The sequence below is a fragment of the Lepeophtheirus salmonis genome, chromosome 11 (assembly GCF_016086655.4).
Source record: "Lepeophtheirus salmonis chromosome 11, UVic_Lsal_1.4, whole genome shotgun sequence".
Taxonomy (NCBI): Eukaryota; Metazoa; Arthropoda; class Copepoda; order Siphonostomatoida; family Caligidae; genus Lepeophtheirus; species Lepeophtheirus salmonis.
Window position 1 is genome coordinate 18,762,872 of NC_052141.2, and position 19,123 is coordinate 18,781,994.

Below are 19,123 nucleotides of genomic sequence, written 5' to 3' on the forward strand. Positions count from 1 at the left end.
CGTTGACTACTATATGATCATATAAACCAGACACCTCTGACTATTTTAACAATCTTTAACGCATTTGATACAAAGAGTCAACAATCTTATTATAAAATTAGATTTTTTAATTTTTTTATTATTACTATTTAATTAATATTTAAAAATCTGAAACAATTAAAATCCACATTTATCTAAAATATATGTAAGTAAATGATTGACACTTAAACTTTTGCTGAATGTACGAAGGATATACACTTCTCTTTCGTTCTGAGTCTCGGCAGAGTTAATCATTATTCAGCATACACGTACGTAAGTAGGTAGTCGTTGTATAAGAGAGCATGCCAATACTAACATTCTTATATTGGTAGGAGTTCTATGATACCAATCATCTCGTCATTTCTTAAATCTTCTTCCACGGTTAATGGGTACTGGTGAATGAATTCATATGTACAACACTGTGGATATAATATGTTTCCAATATCATTTTAACTTGTGGAAACCCAACATTGGGTAGAGGTTGATACGAACATGTATTACAGTTAGATATTCCATGACTGTAAATTACCTATTCTCTCATTAGAAGAACATTCCATTTAACAGCTTCAAATAGACACATTTAGCAAATTTTTCATTATTTTCCTTCACTACCACAGCCTTTACTGGAATTGAAAATAACCTATCAACTACTTTCAGCTGCTTTGATAGATCTATTGATAAGTATAGACTTCTAGTTTATGGACTTTCACAGACCATTGTTCCACTGTTCCTACTCTTATCTCTACTCTCTGTTGATATGCAAAGTAAAACAGCACCCTCCAAATTAATTCTCCCCCCCCCATTCACTACCATCGATTGGTTTTGACCTTTTATAAGGTCTTGCAGCTGTAAATAGGGTTTGAAAAAATCTTATCTTCCTCACAGACAAAGTTGAGCCCCCGCTTCAACTATTGCATGGATCATGACTGGAACCATTTTAGGATATTTGTGTTTTTGACATTTTGCTGAATCTGTTGAGGTCCACGAGCACATGAAGTCGATTAATTAAATAAAATCATGAATAAAAATCCTCTTGAACAAACAATATATTTCAAGATGGATACATGGTAAAAGAGTAGTGAAAAAAAATATATTACTCGCACACTTATTAAATAATAAGTTATCTTACTAATAATTAAAATATAATTATGTAAACAAAGACTCCTTAAAGAGGCTGTATTGAAAACATAACTCAACTCTATTTAGAATGTATTCTATGTCAAATAACCTGTAAGACTCCTAGATAAAGTTATATGATTATTCAATCTCTATTTCGAGATATAACACGTCGTTACCTTCATTGTATCACGCAACCTTTATTTGATAGAAACCGAAAAAGGAACCAAATTGGTAAGCCCATCCTGACAACTGCAACTTATCCCCAAATTACAATGATTTTCATGTTATTTCTACAAAATTTAAAATGAATTGCACAATCAATATATTCATAATATTAAAATCCTATTTGTATATGATAACCAAAATTTCCACCAAAAAGGGTAAAAAACGAGCAAGTTTTGAGGAATTAAGCGGTTGCTCCCAAATCCTAGGTATATAAATTATTTAATATAAAATATTATGCTGTCAGCTATTCAATCCCTGGCAGTCATATCGGAAATTCACCGTGTAAAACAAACAGATTTATTTAGTATGGAAAAATTTCAACAAGAATCTACCTATTTTAGCGTTCGTGTCAAGAGTTCAAAGCAAAGTGTGTGTAACAGGATGCTATCTTGTGTAAAGACGTAGTTGTTCCTGGAGAATATGATCTTCAACAATGACAAGACCTGGTACCTAAGGACCTTGTCTTAGATGTATGTGCTGGGTAACATATTGAATGAAAGTAGTACAGAGCACCTTTTTTAGATATTTTGTTTAAACTAACTTTATCACAAAACCTCTCGTTTAAATTTTATTCTTGAATATGATAAATTGTGTAACACAAAGTAAGATCAACCCTGCATAGAGTAATATTTTTGTGCAATAAACTGCCAATTTCGATTACAGACTATTTATTTGTGAAGTAAATATAAATTCCGTAAATTCTTCATCAGACATGGAAATAACCCTGTCATCATGATGTTTGAGGTCACCCTCAACAAGACTTCCACAACGCTTTATACAAAATTGTTGGTACTTTTGAGTAACCTCTCCTTAAATCTCTTTAACTTCCGCAGCAGCCATGAATACTATAAACACGGTATTCCTACTTTCCTTACAGAAAATCTAAACACCTATTGGGAAAAAAATCGACCAGATGCTGTTAAATTTGGCTAATCTTGGCCAAAATTGGCTGATTTGGCATTAGAGATAGAAAGGAACAACCATGTGGGCTGAAAAAAAAAATAGAAAAAACACACCTTCAAATTAATTGATTATCTTAATCTAAAAATCGAGTTATTGAAAACGGTCCATTATTCATTAAAATTGTATGAAAAAATATGACTCCTTATGAAAAAACTCGATTTTTTAAAAAAATATTTTTTTTAAACTCGAATGTTCATAACTTAATTACCACTCGAATCTCAAATTCGACTTGTGACACATCACTAGTACTTAGTAATATGTTGTGAAACTATTGGGGTATCTCATAATTAGTTTAAGAGCAAAGAATCATTTTTTCTTAAGACCGTCGAATCTCGGAACACTGAGGCTGGGAAATATAAAAAGAGGGATTTGTACAGAATTTGAAGTCCGTCACTGTCTTTACGACTTTGGGTCTAGAATTCTTGTCCGTTGTCGATGTCTCCTTCTATTCAGTCATACATTTCATCCATCCTCCTTATTGATTTGGTGTTTAAGGTCGTAAGGAATCCAGATTCTGTCATTAAAGGGGATTATATTCGTCTTATGGGTTAGGCTCTCATCTTGCAACTCTATCAAACCTCTTTCAGCCGAGTCCCCTTCCCGTGGGTCTGTCAAAACAATCTACGAAGAAGACTGTCTGATTTCAATCAAACCCATTAGGAAATTAAATTGAAGGATTTTTCTGTGTTAACTCCTATGCCTTGCCATCATCCATTTTATCATTCAATCCAATACCAAATATACAATATATGTAGTCAACCTATATGTATTGTAATTACTAATTTGTATTGACAGTCATTTGTTAGGATGCCAATAAATTACCATAAGCCTTCTTCATCAAATACAAGATACTAAATAAGTAGAGACTCCTTGGGAAATTGAATCTAAGAAAATATCATGTTACTTCGTCACTCCCTGCATTAAAGAACAAGTCATGGAACATAATTATATAAAATGATAATTGGTAATCAATTGTAAACATGTTTTCAGTTTCGTTCCACTCACATATAGTGAGTGTTGTAATTGATAAGAAGAAATAAATCAATTCAAATACCGACTATCTACAAGGATTGCTTCAAGCAAACAATTTTTATAATTAAATGTAGCTCAAAACTTTTATAATATATTTTTTGATGTAATGATTTAATTTAACTGAAGTATCTTTACTTCATTAAAATAGAACCAACAACAAATTTAAGATTCTGAATTTAATTTATTATTTGCGTTTAGAATAATATACTTCATAAAAAATTATTGTTACTTTTTGACGCTCTGAAGGAAGCGACTCTCGCCAGGATTTTAGATATGTACTTGTAGAAAAGGATATCCTTGAATTTAAAGCTCCAGACAATTTTCTCAAGTATTAAATGCTTGACATATAAAAACAGTTATCCCGTATAATTCTTCTATGAGAGAATAAAATAACAAGAATGTTGATTCCGAAGCGACTTCTTGTAAGAAAAAAAGGTCCCACGGGTGCATTGAATTTTTACAGGCTACCTGCCTGGATGCGCTACTTCCTATAATGCTGTAAGTTAAACTAAAAAACCTAAAAGTAGTGAAACGCGACCATTAGCCTAAAAAATAGTAAAATCAGTGTTTTTCATATATTTTTGCTAGATGTTACTTTTCCATTGAATTCATTAATTTATTAATAATGAAAATGGTAACACGTGTATTTGTTTATCAATATCTTATATTAAATCATATTCTAGTCTTTCAAAAGTTATAATTTTAGTTATTCATATTACTAAAATTATTACTATTAATAAAAAAAAATAAGAAGAGCGGTTGTTAATTTGATTAAATTGGAACTTAATATAAGTGGAAGCATCTATCATAATGGATCTGTTATTATAGGCCTCTGTTCCCAGGCAAGCTAGCTTAAACTCATATATCTTGGTTACCAAGTCAGGCACTATAATGGTTAGTGATATCGTGGACAATGTGTGCTTTATAGTTTCATCTGAATAAAGGGGACTTTCATGCCATTAATCAGATTATCATCTTTGAGTCTGAATTACTTAAAATGATGGTCAAATTTAAGAAACTCGTGCTTTTCATCCTCCGGGAATTATATCTATATTTTGAAATTAATCCTGATACTTAAACATCCTGGTTTGACATCTTTTTTTCGGATGGGAGGGTCGAGCTTGAGGAATGGTCTCTAGAGGAGATAAAATTACACATCAATATACTTGAACGGATAGCTTTTGCTCAAACTATTCGCAAATTTGCCAATACCAGCTTTGAAGATTACAATAGTATACATACAGAGATGAAATCAGGAAGCCTGAAGTCACCGTTTCAGCACCACTATTGCAGGGTGAGTAATATGCAGTTCAAAATATCATTTATATTGTAGGGGGTAAATTCCTTCGTATCTCCATAGATAAGTGAATTTTGACCCCCGTGTTTCCTCAAAGTGATCCACTCGCCCCCATATATATGCCATATGAATATACATTTTCTGGATCTTCGCTTTGAGTGCCATAAGCTTGATATATATGCGACTGTATAATGTTTCAATATAAATTCAAATTACTAATAGAAATATTAAATAGTCATGAACAAGATATCTAAGGTAATAAAAACTAAAGCAATACACCATTAATAGTAAACCACTTAATAAATAAATTAAAATTGTCAATTGTCGATATATTGTTTCAATTATTTTTTATCATCATTGCAGACAAAATAGTTGTACATCTTCATGAGAAGGGCCTCTCCAATGGTAATACATGTGTGAAGTGAGTATCTTCCCATAAATGAATCTAAAACTGAAGAGCAAATAAAAGTCTTACAGCAAACAAGTTGAAAAAAAGAAATTTAAGCATAATATATATACCTTATTTCATCTGAGGATTACTCTAAAATTTTAAATATTCCGAATTAAATAACGGTCTCGTCTGTAACTTTGTCTGGAAGGTTCCGTCAATATCTAATCCATATAGTTCGGGGTCCATTTAATGCCAAATAATACTCCTGGCGGATAAAAAAAAGTAAATTCCAACCAAGACATTTTCCACCTGTTTATAGTTTTTATCCGTGATAATGATGTCGTAACCTACTCGAAATTTAAAGTACTCTAAAAAGTACAGGATTTCTGTTGCAGGTCCGTAATCATCATGGGGCCTGGCTCCCCAAATAATTTCTTTAACTAGTAGTATTTTGGTCTATTTTATGAATAACTATTTTAGGGGACAAAAGATATTCGGGATCCCGTGTTTCCTACGCCACTGATGTTACATTTTTGGCAATGTAGATTTCACAAAAGATCTGGAATATTTCCTTACAATATCACAATTTAATTATCAAATATGGAGAAATATTAAAGCAATTATAGCAATTTAACAATACTTTAAAGTATTTAGTATTTAATATGACGATTTTCATCACTAATTCGACACTTTTACTATACCCCTCAATAAAAGAATAATTATTTCACTCTAAATTCATAAAAGTGGAATATAGCACAAAATATGATATGATAAGAGAAGATATAAGATCAAATATATTATAAATAAGAAATTCATTTTTTTATATTAAATTAGATGAAAACTGATATAGCTTCCAAATATGAACGACTAACTTGTTCAATACAAACGCTGATTTTGTTATATATATTTAAGAAAACAATAAATTTCAATTGATATTTTAAAGATAAAAAATTCCTACACTGTTTTTGTTGATTTATCCGTTAATCAAATATATTTTTATATCCCTTTGAAGGTGATAAGGACACATCGACAAAATGATTTAAACTTATAAAAAGTTCACAATCCATAAAAAGACAAATTATTTCTTATTTTGGTGTCTCTTGGACTAGTAGCTGAGGAACTCTGCGGTGAATGGACTCTATGGAAGAAACTTGACAGAAAAAAAATTATTATTATCTCCAAATTGAAGAAAACGATCAAAATCCAAAAACCCAAAATCGACTCCACACTTTATTTATATTGTTAAGTAAAACACAAATTTAACATTAAAATTTATTTTGTCACCTTTAAAGTAATGTCCATTGGATGTAATACACTTATGCCAACGTTTTTTCTAGTCCTCGGAACATTTTTTTATATAGACTTTTTGGTATGTCCTGTACTCACTTCACTAATTTAGTTATATGGATTCAATAGTGTACAAACGGGTTCCACGAAATGACGTTTCGTCGACATCAGTCGAGTTAATGAAGTATTTTCATGATTTTTAACTAGAAGATTTACTCAAGATGTCGTGGAAAATTTATTCAGCCTTGTTTGGTACAAGAGCTCAAATCCAACATCATAGAGGCTAAAAATAATCATTGAATAATTTTTATAAGTTAGTTTACGAAGGAAAAGGGATCTTCTAATTATTAATATGATGATGGCGAATATCTAATCGATTTCTTAGAAGATTTAAAAGAAAGAAAAAATAAATCAGACGAAGCGGATAATGCATCTTTTCTTCAAGAACTAACCCCTCAGCAACAACAAACTGATATTTTATACTATATGGCTGTCTATATTCAAAACAAAATTAAAACATATCTGTTTGTTTGTTCGAACTGTCTTAATTTATTTGTTTTGTACAATAGTGATAATGTGGCCCAAATTCAAAACTCCTGGATCTAAAAGATTATAATAGTCAATATTTCTGTCGTTGCATCAAGAAAGTCTTCAAAAATAGACTCATTACAGCTGAGAAGCGATTTGGCAGCCATATTAAACCTCGAAAATGTTAATTGTTTCTTATGACTAAAATTAAGTTTAACATTTTGCCCATGAGACTATAATCTCTATGTCACAACACACATTATGCAGAGCTCAATGCTTGTCTTGGTGTCGAAGTGGTACATTGAAATACGCAAAATATTTAAGAATCTCTTAAGGATGTTAAGCCTCTGAGTCTTCAAAGCAAGAGCAAATTTTCTTATTCTGAGTAGTTGTCATTAATATTGAATTCCTGATGAGAGATATTCCTTTTTTCTACATTCAAAACCTGATTGAACATTAGTGTATACAAAAGGTCACCAAACTTTTTCACTACGAGCCCGATAACTTAAAGAAGGACGAGAGCGGGCCGCATAATCATTCTGTTTTGTAACTTGTCCACATTTCATGAACTCATATTTTTAAGAGCGAAATTTTCCAGAAAACTTTAAATATCCAGATACATGATTTGTTTCACAGTGATGCCGAAGATTGTACTCTTTCAAAACTGCAACACTTTCGCTAAATATTACGCAACTACCTTTCTTGTCCTTTTGTTTCCACAAAGAAATACGTTACCCACTACTCTTCATTGAAAACGTTACTCTTGTTATCCCCTTAACTTTTTAGTAGACATAATGAAGGGTGAAGTAAACAGGACTCAAAAATGAAAGTAAGGGATAGATGCCTAAATTGTGGGATACCCAAACGAACATGGAAAAAATCAATGTTACTCCTACAGGTGCTGCATTTACAATGAATATATATTTGTTGGAATGGATGGAATAGCACAAATACTCTCTAGTTATTTACAAAATAATGAACATAAAATATACTGAAAACCATAGTAAATTCAATGTAACTAGCCATCAGGATCTTTTAGTATTCTAAAAATAATATTTAAATTTAAATTTTATCACAAAGTTAAGTGTTCCATGCATTTTATCAGTACTGTCGACTAGCCAGATGAACTCACGTTGGGACCGGATCTGGCCAACGGGCCTTAGTTTAGTGACCCCTGGTGTATGCTCATAAAGATTTTGAAGATTTGTTGCGGAGTTATAATTGTAAGTCCTTGTAGAATTGGCACGAAGGTACTGTTTTATAAAGGTGTGTGGCTCACGACTTTTATAATTGTACAGAAGTAAGCATCCCATTTTAAGAACGTCACGTATATCTGGAAAACGCTAGCCCGTACTTGTATTTCGCTCTAAGATTACCAGGAATCCAACTCAAAATGTAAAACTGGGTCTGGCACTATATAAAGGGAGAATTACATTTTATTTTCATACTATACCCTTGTAGGTCTGAAAAATAAAAAAATAGGTGAGCATTATCTACTTTTATGAATATAATACGATAGACAACTATTACTATTTGTTGCCTTGTAACTCTAAATTTCAACAACTCATAAAAAGAGATTGTAAATATTGAAGAATATCATTTACACGTTATTATTTTTTCAATCAACACTAAAACAATCGTATTATTATATTGCAACATTTTAACTATTGTTTTCAGTAAAACAACTTAGAATTATTTAGTTTAGGAAAAATTTAATAATTTATATATTCGTGTTGAGATCCTTGATCTTTGCAAAAGTTATATTCCAATATAGTGACAAACAATTTGGCTGTTTAAAGAAGGAGTCCCGACGCGAAGTAGGAGGGATTGTCATGAATTGGAATGGAATCCTACTAACCAAATCGAAAGAGCAACTTTCGTCATGCTTAAAAGGGAATTTGATATCATGGTAGTCAGTGTCATGAGTGACTCATTTAAGGTTTGGGCAGCGGAACGTCAAAGACCAGACTGCTTAGACAGGGTTTAACCCCTCTTAAATAAGTTTTGGTTTTTGGACTTAGTAAATGATATTTTGCTTTTACCTAGTTGTCTATATTATAAACATAATAAGTTTATATTACAACATTTGAATAAGTACATTTTTCCTTTGATGGTCCATACGGGTATTGCGATGAACTATGTTGTTTTCTCTTGTGTGACATCGGGCTAGAATTAAATAGATCTGTGGATATTAATTGAGATGAAAAATTATCGTCCTTTTGATTGTTTTTCTTTTGGTTTACTCTCTAATTTGATAAGCATTATATTTAATTCAGTATTTTCATTCTGACTAGATTTATTTCTAGCCTTTCTTCAACTGAATTTATGGAATTTAATTCCTAAACGGCAGTCCCTTACTGGTGATGGGTTTAACTTTGATTAACCTTCTTAATCAAATCTGCCTTGTTCAATGAACCCAATAGCTTTATGCTGCTTTGTGTTTTCTTTAAAATAGACTAGACACATCTTTCAATCAGTTGTGATACATGTTTGTTTTTTTCGTTCTCTTATTTAGCCAAAGCAATGATATATGGACTATGGTACATAAGTAGAGTAATCATAATTAATTTAGCATATTGGGCTGAATAAATAACTAAATAAATAATTATTTTTGATATTAATGATTGATATTAACTGAGCATGTTTTTCGATTTTGCTAGTCTTTCACCCCCCGCCTTTTTCCTTTATTTGTATTTTTGCATGTATTGTAGAACCCATTTTGTTTTTATGAGCAATCATACATTGTATATGTCGATTGCCATCAAGTATACACCCTCTTGGTAATCATTCTGAAGTGCTACATGAGTTGGACCTCCGCATCATTTGAACATCATCTTACACTTAATATAAGGATTTAGACTTTTGATGTGTGTAATTTAAACATTTTCAGGTCGACAACTAAAGAATCAACGTATCTCATTGAACATTGAAGAGTTTTTAAACTTAATAAGGAGTACAATAAGCTTGCTATATGAACACAGGAATAGAAGTGACCTTCTAGAACATTTGACGCGTCTTAACATAAGCAATTGAACAATAGTGTTTCACCCTGGAATGACAACATTGAATTGCATTGTGATGCCACATTGATTTAGGAATCTAAACCATATGAAATTAAATTTCATCAATGCCTTCGGCTTTTTTTTTTTTTTTTTAATTGTATCATTAATTTTTCTATTTAACTAAATTTTTTATTTTACATAATTATTTTCTTGCTAGTGTATATTATTACAATAGAAGTAAGTATGTGTGATGGTATTATTTTTACCGCGATTGATAAGTGGATTCTAATATGATATATTTAATTATTATAGGATCCTACTTGTTTAACAAAAATAAACGTGGGGGGAGGAATCAAAACTGAATTCAGTTAGGTCCCATTAAAATTTTGGGATATGATTGTCCAATGCTTTTTTTCTATGTTTTAACCCGACCCACTATAAATAAATGAATTTGGGAAATCATCTCCCTATGAGCTTGAAAGTTTTGTTAGTTGCACCCACCTATCTAGATTACGAGCTGAATTGAGACTTTGATTCCACTTCCTCAGAATAGGAAAGAAAGCAGAGTTGACTTACAATAATTTCAAAGGAGGAGCTGTGGGTGGAGGATGAGAACTCTCCCTGCTCTTCACTGGGTATCTCAATCGATTATTCTCTCTTTTTATGGAATTCCTTAGTTCTTATATGTAGAAGTATACGGTAATTCCGTGGAAGATCTGAACGAGATCAGAAGTCACCTTGACCAGACCATTTCATTGAAGAAAGTTAAATCATCCACCACCTTGATAAATTCTCAATTCACGTTGCTATATTAATACTATTGTTTTAATTTTTGAGTTAATACAACATATGTAACGTCACTCAGCTTAGCCAATCAGAATGCAGACGCTAACCGATACACTTATATTATACGCTACCTTGATTGCCACGATGTTACCTCTATAACACAAAAATAACCTATTTTTGTGTTACCAGCTGTAGATTGCCTCGTTTTGCTTGATACGTAATGACTCATTGCTATTTCATAATTTATACTTTTTATAATTATACAAAGTAAGAAGTTATTCCAAGGTTATACTATTATGTGTTTTCGACTGATGTTTGACTTCCAGCACGCTTTTAATAGTGACGTCATAGTGTATAAGTAGTTGCATGTGTTGTTTTTTTTTACATTTTCCTTTGGATAAAAAAAGAAACAATCTACATTCTTGATTCTACAATTTGACAAGGTTTTCATTTTATTAAAAGCCATTCAAACCCATTGAGGATATTCTACGTCGTAGTGAAGTATAGCGGCGAGGAACGAAGAAGATTGTCAGATTTCCCTCAAATCTATTAGGAGAATTAATTTAAAGGCTTAATAATTATTACTTATTAGCTATTCTGTGTTAACTCTTCAGCCTTATCGTCATCAATTCTATATATTCAATCCATATATATTGTAATTACTTATAAGTTATTTGTATTGACTGTTTGTTAGGATCCCTATAAATTATCATAAGCTTTCTTCATCAAATAGAAGATACTAAATGAAGACTACTTGGAGAATGTGTGGAGTTCAATTTTACAAAAGATCGTGTTACTTCTTCACTCCCGGCTATAAAGAACAGGTCATTGAGTTAAAGTGCAATATAATTACATATACTAGGGATAATGAATTTAAAAAATCATAATATGCATTGCTATGTAATGATTAAATTAAACTTAATTGTTTTAAAACGAATACTTTCTTGAAATAGAACTGATTGATCCACAGTCAAACAGTTCTCATATTGACTCTTTGTGGATTTGACACAAGAAGAAAACTTTCCTCCCAATAGCATTACAGTTGTGTTAAAGAAGAACTCTTTTACTTGGAAAAAAAAATGTTGCCTATCCAATTTCCGAGGAATTGTTTGACAATATTTTAGGACATTGCTAGAACACAGGCACTCACATTTCGAAATTTTATTATTTAAAATTAAATAATGAGCCTCAAAAAAATATATATAATTTTTGTCTCTATTTTTTGACTAATGAAATGAGCAGTTTTTCGCACGTTACTTGCTATTTTTCTTTTTATGCTACTTTTGCTTACAATATTAATATACTTTAGTCTAATGAACGTACGAGTGGGAAATTTTTTTTCTTACTTCATATTCTTCCTTAGAGTACTTTTCACACTTATTCTGATGAGTAGATCCATCAAATATGGTTCTGTATCAAAAAAGTTCACATGAAACTTAATGAAATGCTTCTCTATTTTTTTGCAAAATTCCAAAAAAGATTCCGATGGTTGAAGCAGTCCTCCCCCTCCCCCTTCTCTTGACAATGTTTTAAGACACTTATCTTCATAAGTTTCCCAAAAATCCTAAACTTAGTAAAGTATGGGTCAATTCCATCAGAAGAAAAAACTAGGAGCCAAATCAATATTCAAGAATCTGTAGCAAGTATTTCCCTATATCAGCTTTTATTCATGGAAGAATAGATACAAATTCAACTCTACAAAATATAAATACTCCACTTAAATGATATAAATTAAAATCTGATGCTGTTCGAACAATATTTCTGGATATTCCATAAAACTTGAGAAAACAAACTTTTCCTGACAACTTTATCTATTTCTACTAAAAGTTTATACTTTAGAAAAGGCACATTATCATTTCAATGTAGTTTAAAGTGTACTGTTATTTTTTGATATCTGAGCAAATAGGTAACGTCTTAGTTTTCAAATTGAACGTTTATTTCAAGATGAGATAAAAAATTTCACGGGTATAAAAAGACCTGGATAATCCGTTTTTACCCAAAGACATTAATATAATATATAATGAAGACTTCATGTTTTTCGCCCTATCATCAAAGGATCTTGTTCTATACGTTAAACCCAATTTCTGTAAATGAGCGGGAACAAATCGATTTCTTGATTAAGTTAGCAGAATGGATTAAAACATGGGAGACACTCTCAAAGAAACATTGAGTTAGTTTATCTTCCTAGATATTTCATGCCACTTATCAAAAATTTATACAGTTAAGGCTATTTTTCTTCGTTAAATCATTTGTACCCAATAAATAGGCGTTTTGGGCGGTAGATAAAATTTGCTAGTGTAAATCACATTATCAGTTGTCGGTAGTTTTCGAGGCTGAAACAAAAATTCGCGTAAGCCTACTTTTAAAATCAATATCATCAATTTGAGTTGATACAAAAAAGTCTAATTATACAAGTGAAGAAGATGTTTCTACATTTATCATTATTATCCTTTATTGCTTTAATGCCATTTGTATATTGTACATATTACGTTTGTTTCATTATAAAGTTAAGTATTAAGTTTTCAATAAAAAATATTTTTTTGTAGTTTAAAAATGGTCAGTTATGACTTCTGAGCTTTTAAAGTTTCAATTTCCGGATTTTCCTTTGTTAATTATAAAATCAATTTGCACTCTAGTAAAAAAAGCAAATTCTAAAAGAAGATATCGTCCACTATTCATTTAATTGTTCCCTGTGTAATTTATATATTGGGCATTTTATTATTTCTATGAATAATTTTTACTCACCTTATACAAATAAAACTGTACATCTACACTTTTAATAAAATATTACCAAGGCTAATAGAAATACATTAACCTTGAATATTACTAAACAATATTTTTGTACAGTATCGAATAAACCCCGATGTAGGAATTTAATATTACAAAAACAATCCTTAGTAGTTGGTATGACTGACTTATATGGCTAATTACCAGATAATTTCGAGTCTTTTTCTGTTTCTTTTTGGATGAAAACCTACGTGATACAAATAAGTTAAGTTGTTGAGGATCGATCGCAGTAGTTTTTGCGGATGTTCTTGTTTATTCCCTTCTCCCTCTTGTAACAGCTGTTTGTTGCCAATTTAATGAAAAGTTACGACAGCTAAGCTGCTTTCCTTCAAAAAATTCTTCAAATTGTCATGGTTACCATGCTGATTTTTGGTTTGTTTTCTAACATACCCAAAATAGACACGATTTTCATCCCTAATCTGACCCTATTACTACACTACTCAATAGAAGGATCTATTTTTCTTCAAATTTATAAAAATGGAATATACACTTTGCGCAAAAATGTAATATGATAAGAGATCAGATATGAATTCCTCACCCTCATACATATTTTTATACAAATTAAATGCAAACAATTTATTCTCCAAATAAGAAAGACAACTGCGTAGAAACTTGTTCCAAACGAACACTTATTAATAAGTCAAATATTTTTTGCGTCATATAGAAAATATATTCATTAACAACTTATTCCGCAATATATAATTTTTGTTTGTTCAAACCCTATTTTCGATTGAAGAATCATTCTTGCTAAATGATCCTTAGTATATATATTTTAATATTTAGTAATTTGACTAAATATGTTTTTAAAACAATATTCCCTTTAATAAAATAAAACTTTGTTTGAATAAAAGGGTTTCTGAGATGCACTCTCAGCTCTAATTAATACTAAATTCTACGAAATAAGATAATTAAAAAAGATATGAGCTAAAGTTTTAGATTCGCATGGAAATATTATGTTGTAACATTATGATCTCAAGACATATAAATTGTCAAAATATTTATATAAAGAAACAAACAATTTATTTTAAAACAAATAGAGTTAATTACACTCGAGGCAGATTCACTGCCTACATCAAAATACTAGTTATCAGAATCAAATAATATGCCCTTAAAATGACTCTTATCTCTGCTTATGCTCGCATTTAATTACTATATTTATATTATTGCACAATATATTGACTTCCTTGCCAAATGCATACCTACTAGATTACTAGGCATTGACTAAGACTACCGTGTTTCTCAAGAAACTGTGCACGAGAAAATGCAATTATACATAACAGTATAAATGATGAGATCCGGGATTTCGCTCAATCTTTGAGAGAATCATTGAGTTAAATCTTAACATCTCGAACGACACAAGATGGAAAAAAATCCAATTTGAATCCCATTCCTGAGTGATATTTATTAATAAATAACTACGTACTAATTTTAATGAAGGGTTGTGGCCGGAGGGTGCAGATTAAACTATCGCAATTGAAACTTGTTTTTGCGAAATATTCGTATACAATTGAGACACATATTAGGTTATATGTAATATAAATACTATAATTAAAGAATTTATTTCATAAATAAAATTTATAATAAATTAAAGCATATTGTATATATACAAGTTGTATACCTTAATAAATTCCTTTTATAAAAATGAAGCTCTACAATGCTCTATCAGACAATGATTGAAATTGACAGACGTTAGTAGGAATTTTTAGCTGAAGGCAGGTAAGAAAATGGAGTGTGAGAAAATCACGTGATCGAACGATTCTGACGTCAAAAAATACAAACATTTATTATTATTTGAAGCTGAGGAAAAACCGAAGTGATTTTATTTCTAAAGGACGTACGCAATTTATTCATTCAGTAATTTTGTTCGAATCATAATAATGAAAGGCTATTCTTTCAAGTCAGACCAGCTCAAGCCGTTATTATAATTTATAACGTAATTATTGAGAGTTTCATCCATCAAGTTCTTTTTTGTCTGTGTTGTTTGTGAAGCCAAGGTTGGTCATTTACGTTTCTTAAATTTGTCAATGCATAATACTTTAGCTAAAGAGTGGAACAAAAGATACTATTGCCTACGTTTGAATTTATTTCATTGCTTTCTTGCAGTTTATTTATATATATATGTGTTTTTTTTTTCTTTTAGTTGAAGTCAATTTATTATGTTATAACAAAGTAATAAGAGATATTCTTCTCAGTTTCTCCCATCTATACATAAAAGTGAGTTGTTTTATTAATTATATGAATAATTATGGATCAAGATTTAAATGACAGTAATATAATATATTCTTTCTCTTATTTAGATAATATGAAAAATACATCGAACGGAGTTCTGATCCCTCGGATCACTTGTATCAAATCTATCCGTTACCATAAACTTTTAAGCACCTCTAGTGTGTTAATTAGCTCCGGATTTCTAACATGGCAAGTGTATAATTACCTTAGCCTCGATACAACATCACAAATCAACGACTCTGAATACTTAAAACCCCCGGATGATCTTCGAATTGAGACATTGGGTCGATTTAAAAAGCCACATTGGAAGCTACTAAGAGAATCAAATTCAATGGGTCCACTTCATGCCAAGGCTGTGAAGGAATTGGCTAAAATAAAGAATTTAAGCCCTGGTGTGTATGCTCAAATTGCTCAGGCTGTATGTATGGAAACTGCTGTTGGCTTAGCTAGATGTCAAGATGCAGATCCAAGATTCTTTTTGGGTCCACCTCCTTTGCCATCCGAAGTGAAAAACTCAACTTCTCAACGACTTTTTAGTGATGTTTTATCTGTTTTACCTGAAGGAAAGAATGGAGATGATAGGATTCATCCTTGTATTGATCAGTTCACAAAGGAGGCTCTCCAAAAATATGTTCCTCAATCAGATGATGACCATGTAACAGATTCAGATCTTAGCTACGAATTTCATCGAGAATCCCATCATATATATGCTATTCCTCGTAAACGCTATACAGAGGAAATGCTGATTGAATATTGTCTACAGGCCTTATTATCTCATTCCACTTTGCAATCGCATTGTCAGATCCTTTTAGAAAAAACTCTGGTCCTACCTTTATTTCAACGACTTCTTAAGGAATATCCTGATAGACCCAAGGTGAAATGTTTGATCGGAAAGATTATTGCAAATATGAGCTTACACCCAAAATTTCATAAAATACTCTTTACCTCTGGTTGGGTTGGGATCCTAGCCAAATGGAAACAGGATCCTAATCTTCTCATCAATTTACCTGCAACAAAAGCACTCTGCAACATGGATCAAAAATATCTTAAACACAAATATGAGCCTGGGGTGTATCTTATGTTACCTCATGAGCGAAACATTGATGCAAATGTGGATGTTGTCTTCATACATGGCCTTCTTGGAGGAGTTTTCTTTTCCTGGAGACAAGGAGATCCGAAAAACGAGAGGGGGTGGGGTTCCACAGATCTCATAAGTGAAAAAGATTATTCCTACTGTTGGCCAAGAGATTGGATTACGAATGACATTGACTCTGAAGTTAGAATACTTGGTATACTCGCAAACAAATTCTCATTTTGCAATATTTTTAATTTAATTTTTTTTAGGAATCGACTTCGATACTTATTTAAGTCAGTGGGGAGGACCTTGTCCAAATGAGTCATTTTCATCTTCTCTTGAAGAAAGGAGTAATGACATATTAAAGAAATTAAAGGAATGCGGTGTTGGACAAAATGGAAAGCGTGTTATCTTCGTGGGCCATTCCATGGGTGGAATCATAATCAAGAAAATGATTCTTAACGCATCTGCTTCTGCAGACGAAGAGGATTTGAACTTTGTTAAAAATACCAGAGGGATCATATTCTACGGAACTCCGCATCAAGGCTCTGATGTTGCAACTCTCAATGCAACTTCAAAATTTATATTCTTTCCCTCAACTGAGGTTCGTGAACTTGCTGCCGGCTCTCCTGTACTTGCAAATATACATTCAAACTTTATCGAATGGACAAAACAACAGTCTCAGGGATACAAACCTCCAAAAATTGTTAGCTTTGGTGAAGTAGAGTCGACCTCTTATCTGGGATTTGATTTAACCTTTGTCCCTGAAAAATCATCTAATCCTGGAATTGGAGAATTTTATCCTGTCAAAACCAATCATATGAATATTTGTAAACCTGATTCACAAAAGTCAATACTATATAGAAAACTGATGTCTACTCTATGGGAGGTTCAAGATGAACAGTTCTCTTAATTAAAGAACAAAATGTATCCTAAAAGACCTATTTAGAGAAAGAAATTTTCCTATTTTACAGACTGATTGTCTTGAACAGTCAGGAAATTATATATATTCAAGTTTACTAAGAAAAATAAGGCCCCCATTATTTCATAGTTAATTCATTCAGTATTTGAAATTTATATTAGTTAGAATTTTATTTTTATTTATTTTGTTACTAAAATGTTTATTGCTTTTTTTAATGCATCTTTTTAAGAATATATGTATATCTATGTTTCTTATACGAATCATGATTTCATTTTCTACTTTGGGATTATGTTTTTAATCATTGTCACTCGTAATATTATGATGATCTTTCATAAATTTGGTCATAATAGCCGAATTTATAAAGCGTTGATCATATTTGTATGTTGCAGTTCCTGAAGTTACTTTACTTACATGTGATTTATTGAATGATTCCTCATTTTTTAATTATTTCAATTTCTTATGTTTCAATACCAACCTAAGATTTATATCAATAACTAGAATTAGAATAATGAATTCAAAAACCATTTTAGTCAATGCTATCACAAATGACTTATCTAAATACCAAAATAATTTCAAATTGATCATTTAGTTTATTCCCTAAGCAATACAATTTTATATATTGTCTCAATTTCCATGAAGATGACAGTAACTCCAATGCAGAATCCACTTTTCCCCAAATAATTATTCTATTTTGAATTTATATTATCTTGTTACAATTCTAAGTATTTTTTTCTGAGTCAATAGAATTTTTGAATTTAAACGTACATTAACATAAGATCGTACATACTAGTGCATTCTCGAATAGTCAACGGTACAGTTTTTCTTGACTTATTACTGTGCTAGGCGCGAATCAAATCGGCGATACTTCGTATTTTGGGCTCCATTTCGACAATGAATAAACCGATTTTAGTCAATTGTAGCTCATTTGAACGCTAATACTCACCGAATTATTGTGTTAAAATTTTTTGAAACTTAGTTCTCAAATGAGTTCGCCTTGACACTATCAAAGTAGTCACGATTTACTGTCGTACAGTGAATATGGTACTGCCTTATGATTGGAACGCAGAACAGAAACGGAAATAATGAATGAACGCTGAACGAAAAAATGAAACCCCAAAATAGCGGAACACTTACAAGCCTGGTTAAATGCGTGTAATGTTCAACAACCTCTTCTTTGAGAACTTTTAAACTACTTTTTTTTATTTATGGTGTATTGAATTTAACACCAAACTTTCTGTATAGTTAGTTTTGAGAATATAGAAATAAAATTTATCAAAAAAAAAAATAGGGGTGTTTTGAGATATGGACCGCAATGGAGAGTGCAGTCACTGAAAACAGAAATAGTAATTTTTTCAGGTAATGCCTTCATTCATGGGTGTTCTAATGTGTGTGTGTGTGTGTGTGTGTTTATTTTTTATTTTACATCAAAAACTGACCCCACATGGCAATTTTTATTTTTCTA

General features: G+C 31.2%; 1 protein-coding gene and 2 long non-coding RNA genes across 4 annotated transcripts; 1 reads left to right on the forward strand and 2 right to left on the reverse strand.

Moving 5' to 3' along the window:
* Positions 1–7,762: 7,762 nt before the first annotated feature.
* Positions 7,763–10,480, reverse strand: LOC139906541 (uncharacterized). The gene is made up of 2 exons (XR_011782150.1): positions 10,364–10,480; positions 7,763–9,026 (listed from the first exon to the last, which is right to left on the reverse strand). It is a non-coding gene; the product is annotated as an uncharacterized lncRNA (long non-coding RNA).
* A 1,884-nt stretch (positions 10,481–12,364) lies between these two features.
* On the reverse strand, positions 12,365–15,152 carry LOC121125991 (uncharacterized). Its single transcript, XR_005866789.2, has 3 exons — positions 15,054–15,152; positions 14,859–14,977; positions 12,365–12,981 (listed from the first exon to the last, which is right to left on the reverse strand). It is a non-coding gene; the product is annotated as an uncharacterized lncRNA (long non-coding RNA).
* Positions 15,104–17,917, forward strand: LOC121125990 (protein SERAC1). Of its 2 annotated transcripts, none has more exons than XM_071891608.1 (4): positions 15,104–15,269; positions 15,576–15,649; positions 15,733–16,953; positions 17,009–17,917. In XM_071891608.1, the coding sequence occupies exons 3-4, from the start codon at positions 15,738–15,740 to the stop codon at positions 17,650–17,652; spliced, it is 1,860 nt and encodes a 619-aa protein (XP_071747709.1). In that variant the 5' UTR covers positions 15,104–15,269; positions 15,576–15,649; positions 15,733–15,737; the 3' UTR covers positions 17,653–17,917. The 2 variants fall into 2 exon arrangements, with proteins under 2 accessions (XP_071747709.1, XP_040577200.1); XM_040721266.2 differs by having other exon boundaries at positions 15,183–15,429.
* Positions 17,918–19,123: the final 1,206 nt, after the last annotated feature.